This window comes from Rhinolophus hipposideros (genome assembly GCF_964194185.1).
Source record: "Rhinolophus hipposideros genome assembly, chromosome: 12".
Taxonomy (NCBI): Eukaryota; Metazoa; Chordata; class Mammalia; order Chiroptera; family Rhinolophidae; genus Rhinolophus; species Rhinolophus hipposideros.
Genome location: NC_138058.1, coordinates 45,787,619 through 45,806,101, shown reverse-complemented (window position 1 = coordinate 45,806,101; position 18,483 = coordinate 45,787,619). Strand labels below are relative to the sequence as shown.

The 18,483-nt window shown below is 46.0% G+C and overlaps 1 protein-coding gene across 1 annotated transcript in view; it reads left to right on the top strand.

The window, feature by feature from the left end:
* The window catches only part of PRKCE (protein kinase C epsilon), a 468,189-nt gene that overhangs the window by 291,365 nt on the left and 158,341 nt on the right, over positions 1 to 18,483 (top strand). Inside the window, exons 3-6 of the mRNA XM_081068797.1 lie at positions 6,492 to 6,651; positions 8,753 to 8,787; positions 10,038 to 10,123; positions 14,214 to 14,343. Coding sequence (XP_080924923.1) covers positions 6,492 to 6,651; positions 8,753 to 8,787; positions 10,038 to 10,123; positions 14,214 to 14,343 — 411 coding nt within the window. The remainder of the gene's footprint in view (positions 1 to 6,491; positions 6,652 to 8,752; positions 8,788 to 10,037; positions 10,124 to 14,213; positions 14,344 to 18,483) is intronic.

Sequence of the window (18,483 nt, the reverse complement as noted above, 5' to 3'; positions counted from 1 at the left end):
ATACCTCTGGTGTATGTAACAGTACCTCATGTATATGGAATACTGCCTCATGTATATGGAACAGTACCTCATGTGTATGGAACAGTACCTCATGTATATGGAATAGTATTTTGGGGATGTAAATGCTTAGACTGTACTCAGCACATGGCAGGGGCCCCATAAATGGTAGTTGTTATTTTTCACCTTCTGAATATCCAAGATTTGACAGTACAGCTATTTAGACAAAAATGCCAGGATGATTAAATTGTTTGCTTTGTGTTGTGAAATTACCTGCCTTGAGGCCTTGATTCATTCTTTGCTTGGGTTAGCTTTCTGAGGCGGTCCCCAGCCTTTTCTCAAGCTGGTCACATTTCTTACTGCTTTTGCCTTAGAGCTGAGTCAGTGTTCCTTGCCCAGCCCAATCTTCCTGACAGTTTTCCAACCCTGAAGACAGAGTCTGTTTTTCTAAAGCCCCTAATGGGTGGGGTGGGGGAAAACAATGCTGACTCTCTTTTTTACTCACAGTGGCAGGTGTGGAACATCTGGAGGCAGCTGGACCCCAGCAGGGTGGGCGCAACAAGGAGGGCAACAGTGTAGGTTTCCCAGGGTGACGTGAGGCTGTTTCACTCTTCCTCAGTAATGAGGTGTCATGTTGGTACTAGGGAGAGAGAAAGAAGCATACCAGCTTGGGATTTAGGGGAAGCCATTGCATTACCCCCTCTTGATAGATAAGAAAACAGAGGCTCAAAGAGATTAAATTAGTAATGTTAGGACGTAAAGCAAGTCTGGAGCAAGGGCAAAATTTGTCTAGTCTTCTAGTTCAACCACACTTGCAGAAAGAGGTCAAAAGAGGAAGATCAGAAAAAATAAAGACCCACAGCATACTTGCTGTGAGAAAGACCCTGTGTGCCCTAAACATCAATTACAGGTGACCATTCTGCAGTGAGGAATGACAGCGGTGCCTAGAGGTCACTAGTCATGCATATTTGGTCACTCTGGTCCAGGCTCCTGGGTTGAGGTCTTGGGCAAGGTTGATGATTGAGTTTGACAGTCCTTGCTACACAGACCCTGGAAGGAAGTGCTGGCATCCAGGAGTGCGTAAGTCTGGGTCTACTAGGAATTTTCTGATGATATTCTTAACCAAAAATGCACCCTGAGTGTGCTGAGGTTAAGGGTACCCTTGACCTCATATGCTCAGCCTGTCACCTTGGTTTCCTTTCTCTGCAGGAGATGAGGCAGGGTGAGAGAGGTGATGGCAGAATAGTGAGACTTTCAGTAATTAGACTGTCCAGAAAAGGTCAGGGAGGGGTTGGGGCTGCCCCTCCCTGAGTCTGTGAATGCTCCCTGGTCTAGACTGAGAAGTCTCTGCCCAAGGAAAAGGGGCCAGATGAGGTTAGGTCAACAGAATAATAACTGCAAGGTATGTGTTCTTTTTGCTGCTCCTGTATCGTACCTGCAACCTGCCATAGATAGTCTTCTAAGCACTGGGGCTGTAAGATATTCATTGGGGTGGTAGCTCCTAGGAGTTTAAAGTTTATAGATGAATCGGACCACGCAGAACATATGCCTGGAATGTTGTTGGAGGCTGGGGTTACTGAGCATCTCCCAACTGCTTCAGAGGATGTCTCTGCTTCACTTTATGCCTTTGTGAATTCTTGTCGTTTTATCTGACCAATCAACATCTTTATTCCTGCAGAAAGTGCCACAGAAGTTATCCAGCTTTGTGTTAGCCTCTCTCTGACTCAAAGCCACCCCTTCTGTTTTGTGGCAGATACAGCCATAAAACAAAGGATGTGGAAAGGACCAGTGGGCCCTCTGGGAGGAAAGGCAGCCTTGGTTTTGCCTCAGAGGCCACAGCCAATGAACCATCACACCAGGCGGGCGTGGCTGAGTGCCTCCAGTGACAGCGATGAGCGAGGAGGCACAGGTCTAGGGGACAGGCCTGGGTGACTCTTCATTCGGTTCAGAACCACAGGCAGCTGGGAAGCTGATGAAGTGTGTCCCGTCTCTCCTGCTTTCCATGGCAACATCTGGTGCCCACTCCTTGTTCCTGCCATGTAGCCTCCCACTCCTGCAGCATGAGGGGCACTTTCACTAAATGCTTTAGGGAGAGAGCACTGCTTCTAAAAGTCATTAAAGAGCATTAGAGAACTTCATTTCAAATATCATAATACATAGTCCGATCATCCTAGGATTGCAGAATAATTCTTACTTTTATGTTACCTTCAAACTGCAAATAGGTTTTACGTAGCGTTGTGTTATTATGCATTCTGTGTTTACAGCGTTTGATCACATTTCCCCAGGTTCTTACATAGTCTTTCCTCCCCATTTAAAAATTACTATAGATGCAGTATAATTTATGAGATCATACTCCTAATGTGAGGCAGTCAGCTTACTTCTATTTTGTTAGCTAATATAGATATGCAGTTGAGGAACATCTGTAAGTTATAAGTGTACAGCTTTTAGTTTCTGTTTAATTATTGACTTAGAGTTAATTCCTAAGGAGTTGCCACATCATAGGATGTAGGTCTCTTTGTGGTGTTTGCTGTGTATTGTAATCTTGCCTTCTGAAAATGTTATGTTACATTGCCTCTAGCAGCGAATGAATAAATCAATTTGTAGCAGCCTTGCCAATGGTGGATAATACCATTTTTTTTAAAAATTTGTTTCTTTATTAGATATTAAATGGTAAGTCAGTGATATATTAAGACTGCTCTGCTTTGTGTTTTAAAAATTTCTAATAAGAGTGAATATTTTCCATTTCTCTTTCTATACATGTTATGTTCATGTCCTTTGCACAGGTATCAATAGGGATCTCCATGGATATGCTTGGATTTGTGGATACCTAGATGCCTCTGGTATTCTCTGTCATTTAATCAGAAGCTAATTGGGAGGAAACAAATCCAGATTGTGGAACGTGCCATAACACAACATGCTAGACTCTTCATAAATGTATCATAAGAAGGAACAAAAAATCAAGAACACTGTTCCAGATTAACAAGACTAAAGAGACATGGCAACTAAATGCAATCCATGAATTCTACTTAGTTGCTGGATTAAAAATTTAAAAACAATAACTATAGACATGTTGGGGACAGTTGGAGAAATTTGAATATAAAGTACATATCAGATAATGTTATATCAATGATAAATTTCTTGACTCTGATATTGTGAGGAAATAAAAGCTAATGTATACGGGGTAAAGTGTTACTATGCAACTTTCAAATGGTTCAGCAAAACTAGACATTTACATCACATTGCATGTTCCATATAATGTTATTAATATAATTGCAATAGAATTATGTTAAAATAGTAATCATATTCTAATTATAATATATTATAATACTATTAATTATGTGCATGATATGAATATATTATAATGTTATATTTAGAATATATAAATTATTCATAAAAGATTCTATTAATTGATATAATAATAGATATACACACACACATATATATATTTATAAATCTATTCTGTCACCTCACCTCATATACACACCTACACCCACATATCTAGTATTACCCCTCCCTGTGGGAGCTGCATTTTAATAGAGACCCTTCATAGCAGTCGGAAATTTGAAAGGCTCTGTTTCTCCTGGTGACTCCAGGCCCCAGCAAAGAGACTCCCCTCCTCACATAATCTAGGCCGTTCCTTCTCTGCGTGTGGTTGATGGGCACAGACGTGCTCTGGCTGGACTCTTTGCTCCCCTGTGCAGAGGGATGTGGAACTGGGATGTTTTCACAGCCAGGGGTCCCACCCCCTTTTTCCTATTGTCTGTCCTGCTGCTTCGCACACTAGGCTTGAAAGGAGCGGGTGGCGGTGCTCATTGGGCACATGAAGCTTACCTGTGTTCTTCTTTTCCTGCAGCCTTCTGTTTCCCTACATCTTTGACATAAAATCTGACTTAAAAGGCAGTGCAGATGGGCAGGAGTAACAGAACCCTTTGGGGACGTTCAATCAGACCACGACTTTGCAGAAGTTATTCTTGGCTCTTGTCTAAGTTTCCCCCAAGACCCTCCCCTCTCCCCCAAACTGTAAGCAGCTTCTCTCCAGGTGTCAGTACACTTTACCAAGAGGTCGTTAAAAGTCAGTGGAGTTCAAATCATGGGTTGATGCATTTATCTATTAAATCAATGTAAATATAGTTTAGAACATTTGGTTGCTGATCATTTCTGTAAAAAGTTGAGAAATAAGGCCCTCAGGGACGACTGTCATCCCCCATTGCAGCAGTGCTACCTTGAGAAAACTCGATTGTACTCACCATTTTAACTGAAAATACAGTTTTCTAGGATCCAAGTGACTAGTAAATTTGAGGGGTTTGTATGTCAAATTGCATCTTAAATGCTTTAGGCAGCTGACTTACTGTTTAAATGTATTCCATGGTGAATTTTCTGTGGAAAAATTCAAAGGATGCCTTTTATGAAAATAATTCCCATCCTCTGGCTTAACTTGCCCAGAATTGGATATTTGGTTTGGGTTTTTGTAGATCAGGTTTGTAGCAAGTAAGGGCTACTGAATAGATTTGTTTTTTAAATCACCATATTTAATTTCCACCTTATAAAATAGAATATTCTAAATATAGTGAAAGTATGAAGCCAAAACGAAAATCACCTATGACTGCACAATTGAGTGATGATTGCCATATTTCCTCACTCACACACATGTGTGTGTGAATGTGTGTGCCTGTGGATAGCTATCTCTATGTTAAAACAGAACTGGATCTTCACAGTGAGAATTTGGTTAGCCCGTGTTGGCCCCTAGGTGGTGGCAGGGTAGGAGGTGATGGGTTTTCAGACCCAGAAGATAGTCAGTGACAGAGACTTTTTGAAATAACAAGCACCAGTTGGAAAGGGCACAGAGGCAGGCTGGGGGCCGTGAGCAGAGGGCCCAGAAGCAGAGTCATCAGTCCGTGCCGAGGGTGCAGCCGCTCAGCCCACAGCTCTGCCTGTTTGCTTGGAGGCTGCGCCCCCCTAAAAACCCATGCTGGCCAGGCACATGCTCCCATTCTTGCCTTTCTCTCCCTTCAGTTTTACTTGCCCTCCATCCATACCCTCTCTGGACTGGCAAGATGCCCTTGGACTGAACAGCTATTTGACTCACACATGTGACCTCCACCTCAGGGAACCTTATTTTCAAAGAGGTCCTAGAGGGGCGATGCTTCTCCAGCAGGACGGACACTGTTGTGGTGGGATGTCTGGTGTAGGGAGTATTGGGGGGGCACAGGGTCTTCCCAGTGCATTTGAAGCTGTGCCATGCAGGCAGCTGGCCTTCCAGGGCCTACATTAGTGCTAGGAGCTTCGTAGGAGACCCAGAGCCTACCTCCCCTGCCACTGAGGAGGCCACAGGCAGCTTGACTCTTCCATAATGAGAGCCACTCTGACAAGAGCTTTGGGGCCTTGCCATAGGAGAGTGGGCTGTCCCTCAAAGCAGTGTGTGAACAGTGGGATGTTGGTTTCTTCCCTGCTCTCTGGGTCTAAATCTGGGCTCCACCACCTAGTAGCTGTGTTACTAGGAACAGTTTACTTAAACTCTCCATTCCTCGGTTCGCACACCTGCAACATGGGGATAATAGTAGTACCCTTCAAGCAGGGTTGTTGTGAAAGTTTAATGAATTACCACACGTAGTGCACTTAACATGCTCTGCTACAGCGTGAGTCTTTGATCAATGTTAGCCATTAGCATCATTGTATTAGTCAGCTCAGGCTGCCTTAATAACACACCACAGACGGGCTGGCTTAAACAGAGGAAATTTGTGTCTCCCAGTTCTAAAGGCTAGAAGTCTAAGATCAAGGTACTAGCATGTTTGGTTCTGGTGAGGGCCCTGTTCCTGGCTTGTAGAAGGTTACCGTGATGGTGGGTCGTCAGTCTTCCAGAACTTCTTTTATAAGGTTATACTTTCCTTCTGACCTCGGGGGAAAGGCTCTTCATTGTCCTCATCTACGTCAGAGGCAAAAGAAAGAAAAGCCAGATTTATTTGACACTTGGCTACATTTAGTAGCCACAGAAGTGGCTACTTCTGTGAGCCAGGTGGCTGGGTGTGGTTGGAAGTCACACCACTGACTCCACAGTGCCCCATGAGGTGGGTACTGTCAGAGAGAGATGTCCACAGAGGCTCAGGGCAAGGGCCACCAGCCATCCAAGGTCATAGTACTCAGAAGAGGCAGTAAGATTTGAACCCTGATCCTTTTGACCCCATACCCTTGCAACGTGTAGCTGGTGTAGGAGTGGAACAGCCATGTGTAGAACAGAATTGGGATTGAGATGGATACTGAGGGTGCATCTGGGGTAGGAGATTGCAGTCCTGGCCTTCCCTCTCCATGTGGTGCTCTCTCACCGGAGCTGAGCAGTGAGGTTCCTCAGACCCCCAAATCCCTCCACCAGCCAAGGCTGCGCCCCATGTCCCCTCACACCTCCAGGCACCCGAGGATGGAGCAGCTCTCCTGCAGGAGGTCACTTTCAAGGTGTGCTAATCCAGACTATTTTCTTCTCTGCTTTTGTCCTTCCCCAGCCCCTAAAGACAATGAAGAGCGTGTGTTCAGGGAGCGCATGCGGCCCCGGAAGCGGCAGGGGGCTGTCAGGCGCAGAGTCCACCAGGTCAATGGCCACAAGTTCATGGCCACCTATCTTCGGCAGCCCACCTACTGCTCCCACTGCAGAGATTTTATCTGGTAAGTCCTTCTCTCCTAAAACCACTAGTTGTTATGCTCTCTCTGTGGCAAGAAGTTGGGAGATGAGAAACTTTATGTAAAATGTGCTGAGGTGCCTTATTTCTTCTTTATTGGATTGCAGAAGACTTTTCTGAAAGGCTAAGTGAGCGTTTGGTCCTTGGGGGGATAAATGGAAAGAAGAAACTATAGTTCTCGGTGATTTTATACTTAGGATCATATCATGTATCATATTTAAGGAGTTAAGACTTTATAACCAATAATGGTATTGTGGTTTCTTTTAAAGTGGTCCTCATCTTTAGAGAGACAAACTAAATTATTTACAAATGAAATAATATGATTCTGGGATTTGTTAGAAAAGAATAAGCTGGAAGGAGGTGGGAGGGGTTGGGATAGAGATGAAACAAGACTGGCCATGTACTGATCATTGTTGGAGCTGGATGATGGGTACCTGAGGGTCCATTATTCATCTCCCTACTTTTATATACATTTGAATTTTTTCATAATAAAGTTACAAAATACTCTTTTGCCAACATCTATGATACAAAGCAGTTCTTAGTATCTGTTGTAACTGGTGCTGCTAGGATACTGAGGTTTCAGGAGTGAGCGAGCAGCATTGGCTGACGTGCTCAGAGAAGGCTTCCTGGAGGAAGTGGCATTTCTTCTTTCATGATAACTAGGATTTTGATAGGCATATATAGGTAAGTAGTAGTCTGTTTGGAAGGTGGAGAAGGAGCACTTGCCTTGGGGATTGGAGGGGGAATTTTAATGAATACCTACCACGTGCCAGGTTATCTCTTAGGCACTGGAACTATCTAAATTGTCCCAGTATCCTATGAGCTATGTGTTATGAACCCCATTCCACTAACAATACTGAGGCTCAGAAATGAAAATGAGACTAGTCTGAAGTCCTCCATCTGGGAAGTGTCAGAGGTCTGATTCCGTCCCTGGTGAGCATAACTAAAAAGCGCCTGCTTTTCCTGACATCCCACCAGCCTTTCTGGCAACCTCTGTGAGCTCTCTGAAACTGACTAGAGTTTGCCAACACATTTGAATCCAGTGAGGGAGAGTGAGTGAGGCCAAATTGCAGCAGGAACCCAGCCAAGGAACATTGGAATTGCACTCTGAGGACCCCCTGGATTTCCAGGGTGTCCAGGAGTGGCTAGTCTTATCCTCATGGTGTTCCAGAACTAGTCCCTGAGGTTGGCATGGACATCTAAGGTGACACAGCTCAGAGCAAACTCAACTCAACTGAAAGAGAGGTAACACCCCACTCCCACCCCCCAGACAGGTGTCATTCCTAGGGTTGACTCAACCCTCTGACTTCCATTTTCTGCATTTTGGTCCTGAATTTTGTGCCGAGGGGAGTAGGCTCGTAAGGCTGAGTCTTACAGAGTCAGGTCTCTTCTAAGCCCATAGCGAACCCCACTGAGCTGTAGGTTTCCTGAGGAATAGCCCAAATAACTAAATGACTTCTGTCTCCTCCCACTGGGCTGGGAATTGCAGGAAGCTCCCTGACCAGTTGTTGGTGCACTGAGAACAGGGCTCGGCCAGGTTGACTGAATTGTCCTGTGTCCATGCTGACACTAAACTGGCCCCAGGGAACCCTATTCTGACCATGGAAGGAACCACCAATGTTGGCCCTCACCCAAATGGTGAGTCAAACTCCCAACGCTGGTCCCAGACAGACCTATAACCCCAGACTGCTCCGGGAACGCCAGGCAATGTGCTTGCCAGCTGCAGCCTTCCTCCATGATTACCCCTGAGGAAGGTGACGGTCACACTCGACCCATGGAGGCCTGCTGGAAGCAGGCAGTCTCTGTGGCTTCCCAGAGCGCTGCTGGTCCCGCTAGAATGGCTGTTTGTAGAGGAAGCCAAGCTCTGACACTGGCCACACCTTGCACCCATTCCAAGCACTGGAGCTGCCCTCTGTGGCTTTCTGAAGGAGTCATTTTAAGGCATCCTGCAAGTGGGAGTGCAATTACGCTGCTAGGTAGACTCCAGCATACTTGGTGCATTGTGGGTAGTGACCAGAATGGGGTGATTGTGTGGTTTTTGACCTACTAAAATTAACATTTTTAAAGGGTTGTATTTTTCTTTTCAGGGGTGTCATAGGAAAACAGGGATACCAATGTCAAGGTAAGAGGTATTGTACGAACTAAATCATTGGGGACCCATGGATTTGATGACATTTAGAGGCTCTACAGAGTCTGCCTGCTCGAGAAGAAGGACCCTGTGTTTCTTTGTCCCTGTCAGGCCATTGCTCCCACATACACATATGGCAATAGATGTATGGGAGTACCTTGTAGGTACCACCTATCTCCAGGTGTCCCAGGGGTCTAGCCTGCTTGTAGGTAGCACTCTCATCTTTCCACGTGAGACACGTGCTTCAATTAGAGGCCCGTTGAAGGTCCCACTGAGTACTAAACCTTGTGGCATGTATTCCATCAGCTCCTTTACTCTCTCACTCCCTGAAGGAGCTCTGTCACTTATTTATTCAGTATCACTGAAGGGTCCTTCCCGATGATCTTTTCTTGTCTCTACTATGGAATCATCAGCTCTTAAACATTTAAATCTCACTTGAAGTTGAGTAGTCAGTTGATTGACTACTAATGCAAGGTTAAGTTGTCCAGAATTGGAGGGTGGATATGTGATGTGGTCGTGTGGAGGTTTTTCTGCGGTTTGGGCTGAGAGACCATTCCATCTCCTCACCCAGCCACTGGTTAACTTGGGTCTCATCCCTGGGGACTTGGGTAGGTTCTTTTGGACATTGATGTGTCCTTGGGTAGCACGTGTGTAAACAATTCCTGACGTCTTTAGCCATTTACTGCCTACACTGCTCCATGACTGTAAAGACAGAGCTACAGGCCACTTCTTGTGGAGATACTAAATTAGATGAAACATTTTAAGTTTGGCACGTAAGAGTACAATCAGATCAAAAACTTAAGAACTTCTGTGCCACTTCTGCCATCCTGACCTAACACACCAGTCAATCCTGACATGATCCTGAGTGGAGCTCCAGATGGCTGCAATGTCTTTAATAGACAGTGCTTCCTGGAAGGGAAATTCTTCCCTCACCTTGGCAAATAGGAGCAAGAAAATTGATCGGTACTCCTGGAACTAGACAATACTGCTGATGCCCTTTGGGTATAAATGGTTCATTCTTCTCTAGAGCATTTAAGAAACAGGAATCGTTCTGATGGCAAAGGGCTTTGAAATGACTGTATAAAGGGATTCCGCCAGTGTATTACATTAAGACTTGGTGACTGAAGGGGTATATCTCCCCTCGCCCCTTCACCAAAACCCAGTGAAATCTTGGGGTGGAAACTTCCTTCCCCCACTAGTCACTCAGTCTTCCCTTTTTTTTCTTCTTTTTCTGCTGTTTGCAGTTTGCACTTGCGTGGTCCACAAGCGATGCCATGAGCTCATAATTACGAAGTGTGCTGGATTAAAGAAACAGGAAACTCCCGACGAGGTAAATATTTATAACATTGAAATTCTGGGCTTTCTTCACTGCCATCCCCACCCTCCACTGACTCCTCCATGGTCCCTAAGAAAATCCTCATCTCTCTGAGATCCCATTGCTTTCTTCCTTATGTTGATCAAGAATTAAGGGGGTTGTCCACGGCTTTCTGGCATGAGGTACAGTCTACAGAATGAATGTGGCTCAAAGTCGGTTTTATGTCTGTGGATATTATGCCAACAGCTGTGTGAGCCCAGAGCCCACAAGGAAAATGTGAATTCTTTTATGTCATTATCGGAACAGTGAAGCAGCTAACGGACGTGTTAGTGGCTCCACAGAGCTCATAAACAGTTAGACACAACATGCAGGCAGGAACCTTATCTTTATGAGGTGATAGGAGGAAGGGAGTGGAATTAGCAAACCCAAGAAACACTTAGGAGGCAGAAATAACCACAATAATAACAATAGCCAACATTCATTGGGTACCTACCCTGCTCTGATTTAAGCACTTTATCCTACATTATTTAATCTCATAACAGCTGATCAAAGTTATTGTCATCTTCATTTTACAACAGAGAGGATAGAAGCAAAGAGATGTCAAATTTCACACAGCTAGTATGTGAAAGAGCCCCACTGAAATCCAGATAGCCTGTTCCAGAGTCTGAGCCCTTAAACACGGCACGATGTTGTCTCTTAATCTTTCAAACTAGTATCAGGTTGACTATGAGGGAAGTCTCTAGGGGTAAGGAAGCAAGAAAATTCAACACAGAAGCTAGGTTTCCCCTAACTGAGCGAATGGGAGAAGGGTGTGAATATGACTGTAGGCGTTATCGGTATTCATAGTAGTTGAGTTCAAAGCCATGCTTTTAATTCTTGGTGAAATAAATAAATACTGTATAATCATAGGTCATTAGAATTGGGGGTCAGAGAGAGTGGCCCTGGATGGGTTTATAATCAGGTGGATTTATAATTTGGTTTCCAAAAGGAGTGACTTACAGAGACCTACCTGCTTCTTAAAAATAATTCAACCAAATGGCATCTTGGCATCCAAAGCATTTCCCATCTCTTATCTCCTTTTGCTTTCAAATAGTTACTGGAACACAGCAAGGGGCAAGGCTTAGGTTGAACCTTCCATGTCCCCAAAGCGCAGACAACCCAGAGCACCAAAGTTGTTTGCAGGGTTTCTACTGTTGTGGGTAAAATGGCAGGTCTTCCACACTGAGTCTCCTGACTCCTGGTCTAGGATGTTGTTACCCAAAGTATGTTGTTACCCTCATTACTTTTACAAGTAAATGAAAGAAAGAGACGGCTTGCTTGCTTTCTGGCTTTATTCTTTCCTAGGGGCAGGCCTTTGAGCATTTATTAAACACTTCCTGTGTGCCAACTATTATGCCATATCCCATGGAAACACAGAAGATTACACGATTCCTGCCCTCAAGGATCTCACAGGTTTCATCAGCTGTGAACCTCTGCAGGTTTCCAAAGTTCTTTCACACCTTCTTGAAGGGAAGAGTCCCATAGGAGTCCACGCCATGCAGGTTAAAGGGTTTGAAATGCCCACAACCCAGCTTAATCTGTGACCTAGTTCTTCTGACTGTCTTTCCTGGCTTAGTGAACAGTGAAAAGAAGTCACCAGTAGGGTGTGTTCCCAAACTTGGCATGTGTCCCAAGGGAGGTAAATTGCCAGGGATTGAGGAAGGGAGCTTTGGGTTTCTTAGCCTGTCTCCGTGTGCCCCGAAGCCAGTCTCCTTTAGGGTCAGTGTGTCCCTGGGCCATCAGAACAACGGATGTGCCCTCTGCCAAGCACAGCACTGCTGGAGAACAACCTTTGAGTTCATTCTTTTGTGTAACCACTGGCAGTGTGCTGCACCTAGACACACATATCGTACATACGTACACACTGGCTCTAAACACCACCTATCTAATCTTCCTGTTAAAGGTACTCTGCCGATGGGCGCCTTGGAACTTTAGTGCCGCGAGCACTTGGCCAATGCACTTGCCCTGTTTTATGTGTGTGTTCGCACTGAGGACTCACAACCCTCCCTGCTCTTTCAGGTGTGGTGACAAAGGAATGCTCTCTGTGTCACCTTCCTTTCCTTCCTTCCTTCTTTTTAAAACTTCCAGTTCTATCTTTCTGACCTTTTCTTCCTCCCCGGTCCTCCCTGTGGGTCTTACTTACCCCTCTGTTTCGGAACCTCCCTCAGTTGGAGTGGTGTGTACACATGCGTGTGGCCCCTGTGTTGGTTTTGCAGTTGCTCTGATTCTGTGGTGTGCTCTCGTGCGTGCTCATCGTCTTCCTCCCCTCACTTTCTGATACCTTAGAGTCCTTCGTGGTCATACCTGAGGATCACACAGCTCTCCTGCCCCACACTCACCCTCTTAGCCACCCAGGACTCTTCCCCATGTCTCCCCCTTTGTCTGTCATCCATATGCCTATGAGGGTATGCCTAGGAGACCATGACTCTATTCTCAGTGTAGGTCCACCATGTCATTTGCATTTGCAGGGATAGAGGGAGCCCAGTGATCTCTTATGTCCTTCAGGCTGAGCAGGCTGCCGTGGAGTTGACGTGACTACATGCACAAATAGGCACACCTAACCTACAAACCTAAGAAGGAGTGGGCATGATTGCTTTCAGGAAATCTTGGAATCTTGTACAGGGATAAGACCCTAATTGACATTATATGCGTCTCAAGCAGGGTCAGTACCATTCTGGTCCAGTGGAACGATCCGCCATTCTTTATATCTGAGTGATAGGGAATCGTTATGCAGTCGAGTGACCCTGAGCTTATTCACGTTCAAATCCATGTCTACATCGATGTTTGTGTTCTGTCCATCTCTCATCCCCCCTTCTTAGTCCCCAGTGGGGGCCTTTCACTCACCAGTCAGCATTGAGCCAAGGACAACTTCCTTGCTACCTGCTTTTCACTTCCTGATTCCCAGAATCGCAAGAGTGACTTTCTCCCCGGCCTACAGCAGTCTCAGGTGATAGTTCCCCTGTGCCTTCTGAGAAGGACCTGGTTCATGAGGCTGCCGCACTAGAGACACAGGTGGAGAATAGCTCTGCAGAGGGACAAGAAGACCCAGAAAGGTAGACAATGCTCATGACACCTTACTTCTGTGGAACACTTAATGTTTCCCTCTTCCTCCACCTCTGGTGTCTCACGGACCCCAGGATCCTGTGACATTAGGTGGGATGAGGCTGCCATCCTCATTTGCCAGATAGGAATCTGAAGCCCCAAGAAGTCAGGAAACGGGCCGGAGACCTCACGAATGGCTTGTGGTACACCCAGACCTACAGATCAAATACCTGGACTTCTCTTCCCCATCCCTCCCATCCACCTTACCACCTTCTCTTTACTCCATTTAACTAATTAATAAGTGGCAGCATAGAGGTGAAAAGTCCTGGGCTCTGAATTCAGACTCATGGGCATCAAATCCTGGCTCTGCCATTCGTCAGCTTACTGCCATGTTTCTTCGTCTCACTGCCTCTTCATGTCCTCCTCTGTAAACTCAGCCTAAAAATCGTGCCTGCCTCGTAGGGTGGGGGGGGGCGGTTTAACTGGGCTGGTGGTGCCCAGCCTGTGGTCAGTACCAATACCCGAGCACTCTGTGGTCACCACTCCTTATTAGCCATCTTCAACACTATGGTTTGTCCTAACTGACGGCCTACAGTTTCCACAGCAAAGCTGGGTTTTCAGGGTGTTGTAGAATTCCATGTCCACTAAAGACTCTGCCTAAGCAAGGCTTCCATGCACAAAGCAGCATTGAAAGCACATGGTGACATCTCGTTAATGGCCAAAGTGTGAGGGGCATATTGTGCTGTGGGCTGTAAGAGTCAGAGGCCTGAAGTCTCAGAGGGAACTGCATGAGGGAGCAGGCCTGGCCTCCCAGAGTCAAACAGAGCGGCAGAAAATGTGTTAAGGGCATCAGGAGCAAAGGCCTGGGGCAGGAGAGAGACTCTCTTTACCTCTTTTCTCAGAGCACCTTTCAGAGCCAAGCTAAGGCCTGCCACCTGCAGTCAGTTCTGTAGGAGGGCCAACGATAAGCAGTTCAGGGTACCTAGGAGCTTGGCCGTGACTCTGTGTTTTGCCATCCCTGCAGGTGGGCTCCCAGCGGTTCAGCGTCAACATGCCCCACAAGTTTGGTATCCACAACTACAAGGTCCCCACATTCTGCGACCACTGTGGGTCCCTGCTCTGGGGCCTCTTGCGGCAGGGTCTGCAGTGCAAAGGTAAGGTGCTCTGTGCCCTGCCCTTGTCTCCCCACACCCATGTGCCTCTGTTGTCTCTTCTTTTTAAAAATCTTGGTCTGTTCTCATAGCCTCAAAAGCAAGTTCCAGGTAGAGTGGGAAGGTCGAACACAAGCCATGTTAGTTATCTACGAATTTGTTAAGCCATTTCTGTGTAGACACCATCCAAGGCAACTGCACTGAGGAGGGAGGCATGACTCCATGTTTTCTATAAAAGCATAGAAATAATTTAAGGAAAAGATACATTGCAGCATAAGGGAACAAATATTTTTGGAGTTAGGTACTGAAATAAGTAATAGACATTTTTCTGTCATGATCCATGGTTCAGAGCTTTCTCTTGGAAGGAACCATGCTAGAATACTTTTCCGTAAGACACCTTATTGATCCTTCATTAGGCTTGTGATGTAGGTGATGTTATCCTCATGTCCCCAGTGAGGAAACTGGGGCTCAGCGACCAAGTAACTTGTTCATGTGACACAGCTTATTAGCAGAAATAGGATTTGAACTTTGACTCTTGAGTCTTGGGTTCCGTTCTCTGTTTGCTGCTCTCTTGCCCGTGAATTATCTTCTGCTCAAATGGTCATGCTAGGTGACAAGGGTAAAAGCACATAATATGGGAAGGTGGGGACATACTCTGGGGCCTGGAATAGAGTGTCCAGTTCCATAAGCTGGTCCAGCCCACTCGCAGAGGTGGACAACCCCGAACTATTGGGCAGGAACATTGCACGGACATTATTTAAAAACAGTGTTTTATTATTTGTATGGAATGTATTATTTATAAATTTCCATTGTGAAAAAATTAGAAAAAGAGGTAAAGTGTAAGAAAGAAAACTGAAGCCATAAACAAACTGGTCACTGAAGGGATTCCCCCTGAGAAATTATGAGGACTGGAAATAAGGAAATGGCTGCAGTGGGAATAAAGAGGAGGCGAATGATTTAGGAGATATTGAGGAGCAATTTATTTGCTGTGGTGACCATATCCACCTGGGAGGGTAGTGATACCATTCGCTGAGAAAGGGACTACAAGAGGGAGAACAGGGCTGGAGGCAAATCCGGTGGAGCTGCCTGGGCGATGCGTTAACTTTGAGGTGCCTAGGGGAAATTTATATGGGGCTGTCCATATAAATTCGGGACATTCTCACTGAAATTCTGGGGAGAGGTTTAGACCGAGCATTTGGATTTGGGATTTGTCCACGTCTAAGTAGGAGTTAAAGCCGTAGAGTAGATGTCATCCACCAGAGAAGTATCTTGAGTGTGAAGAGAGAAGATGGCACCTCGGGGGTTGGCAGGAGGAGCCAAAGGATGAGTCTGCAAATGCAGGAGGAGGGAAGGACCCCAGAAGCAGGAGGAAAGGCAGCGAGAAATGGCATCATGGAAAACAAAAGAGTAGAGAGTAGTTAAAAAAACAATTGAAAAGGAAGCAATAAAGGGTGGTGCCAAATGCGTACAAGAGGTTAGTTAAGGTGAAAAGAGAATGTGGGATTAGATTTAACCATGAGGGGGTCCCTCGTGTCTTCGGCATGAGCTGTCTTGGTGGATGATAGAGACGGAAGCCCAGCTATGCAGATGCTGTGCCGAGAATGGAGAAGGTTGTATTTTCAGATTGTTTAATATAATTCGGAAAAAAGTGGAAAAGGAGAGATTGATGAGCCAGGAGAGAGAGGGGACCATTAGTGCAGCAGGAACAGAGGAGGGGTGGGCCTTGGAGAGAAAGATGGATGCCCCTCTTCCCGGACAGAGGGGAAACCTTTCGATGAGTACTGGGTGCAGCAGATATGTTTGCTGTGTGAGGGATAGAAATCCAGGAGGAGGTGAGGGGGAAAAGTGATCATTTAAGTCCTGAATCTGTGGAGGGCATTGCAACAAAAGTTCCCTTATTTTCCCAAGTAGGAGATCCTTTTTGATGTTGAAGTGAGAAGTGGGGGTGTGGAAGGCCTGAGGAGGGTGGTGAAGGTTGGAAATAGCTGCAGTAGAAATGGAGGATGACCTCACCTGGGACAGGAGAATGTTCTGGCTGTTGACATATCTGGTGTCCTGTATGAGGTACCCAGATATTCACATCTCCCTTTCTAGTATCCTAGCTCCCACCCTGAAAGAAACAGGGCCTGCCTGACGTCCTTCTTGACATTATGTGACATTAAAACAAAAGAAGAGGAAGAAAATATAGAGCAGGGATCTTGAATGTTTTTAGCAGAGGAGTGCTGAATTTTTGGAAAGTTGAGTGGAGTTGCCGGGAAGCATAGAGCCTGCTTGGATGGGACTCTGATGAGGCCATGTCTGGGTTTTAGTAAATATATTAATTATTGATCTATCTAGGGAATTCAAATGAAGATACCATCATCTCATAAATATTAACATTTTCAGAAAGCAGCCCAGACACCCAGATGTCGCTACTAAGGCTACGGGTCCCCGGATGACCCTGGAAGAAGCATGGCCCAGAAATGGTGTATCCGTCTCTGTTTTGGCAGGAAATACTCTCGTGCCTGCTCAAGTAAAGGATGGGAGAATAAGGCTGCCTAGAGCAAGGATACTTGTTCCCAGGAGCCCCGGGGAATGTGAAGGAGTCAGGCCACAGGGAGACTAGAAGGTGAAGGCTGTTCAGAACTTAGGGCCCCCAGCAAAAGTTCACAGATCTTCCCTCTCCTGTTCCTCCTGACTTGGCCATTTTCCCCTTGCTCCTTTCCTACCCCTATGACCCAACTCAACCCTTGCCTCCTCTCCTTTCCCCTCCCATCTTTTCCCCTCCCCTTTTTTCTTCTCCCCTTCCGTCGCCTTTATTTTTAGAGAAATTTTAGGTTCACAGCAGAAGGTACAGAGATTTTGCATATACCCCCTGCCCCAACATACACTGAACCTCTCACCCAGAGTGGTCCATTTCTTATAACCACTGAACTCCACTGACGTATCGTAATCATCCAATGTCCATAGTTTGCATTGGGGTTTACTCTTGATGTTGGACATTCTATGGATTTTGACAAACGTATAATGATGTATCCACCCTTACAGTATCATATAGAATATTACTGTCCCCTAGTCCCCTGTATTTACTTCTCTCTTTTCATCCTCTCTCAACCTCAAATCGTTTTACCCCTGTAGACTCCTTGCACTGTGGACAGGGTTATGACCAGAAGAGGCCAGCATGGGCCAGAGCAGGGTCCCCTCTTGCCCAATCTAAGCCTGGCTCTGCTGCTATGATTACTAAGAAAAATAAATGAAGCCTAGTGACTCTCATCATGCATGGAAGATCGGGAGTAGATTCAGTCGGAGTTTGCCTCTGAAGAATACTGGGTAGCAGGAAGTTGGCTGGTCATAGTCTCTGGAAAGCTCTGAATGATGTTTCCAGTGTGATCAGGACTCCTAATTCCCTATCTGGTAACAACTGGTACCCACTAGGACCACATGGAGCTACCCCTCTACCCTCCCTGTCTCATCTGCCCGGGAGTCTGCAGGCAGTGACTGCCACGCCTGCCAACTTCCATTACACAATTACAGTTTCCTGCTCACAACTGTTTGTTCTCTGTCTGTGAGCATGGCTGACTATAACCTGTTGTGAAATCAAACCAATGCCCTGGCTCACCCTCAAGCGCCAAGTCACCCTGACATAAAGAAATGTCTGTGGACACATAGGCCTGACTATCTCAGGCGTGGCTTTGTCATTGTTCAGGCTTTGTCATTGTTCTCAGCATGTTGTCTTCTTGCTTTGGAAGAATTCCCAACAGTGTGACCCGCCTCATTGCAATCCCAGCTTTAATCTCAGCTATGAAAAGGGTGGAAACAAGGCAACAAAAATGAAGGCCAGCATGCCCGAGCCCCCGTCTGTCCTGAGGATGACACTGCTGCCACAGCATCACCCAGCACCTACTAGGACCTCAACAAATATGTGATGAAAAGTGGGGTAGTAGTAGAATAATGATCCTCCTTTTAAAAAAGCCCCAGCAAGGCGGCTCTGTTTCTTCTCAGCATTATTCACCCCTGCGAAACTAACTGAAAATGAATAATAAGAGGCCGCCTCGAAAGAGAAACCCTAAGGGTAGCCCAGGTCTACGAGTGGCAGCCCAGCACTAGTGGCCCTTGGCCTTGGCACTCACCAGTAGCGATTGGGTGGGAGTTTGGATGGTTTGT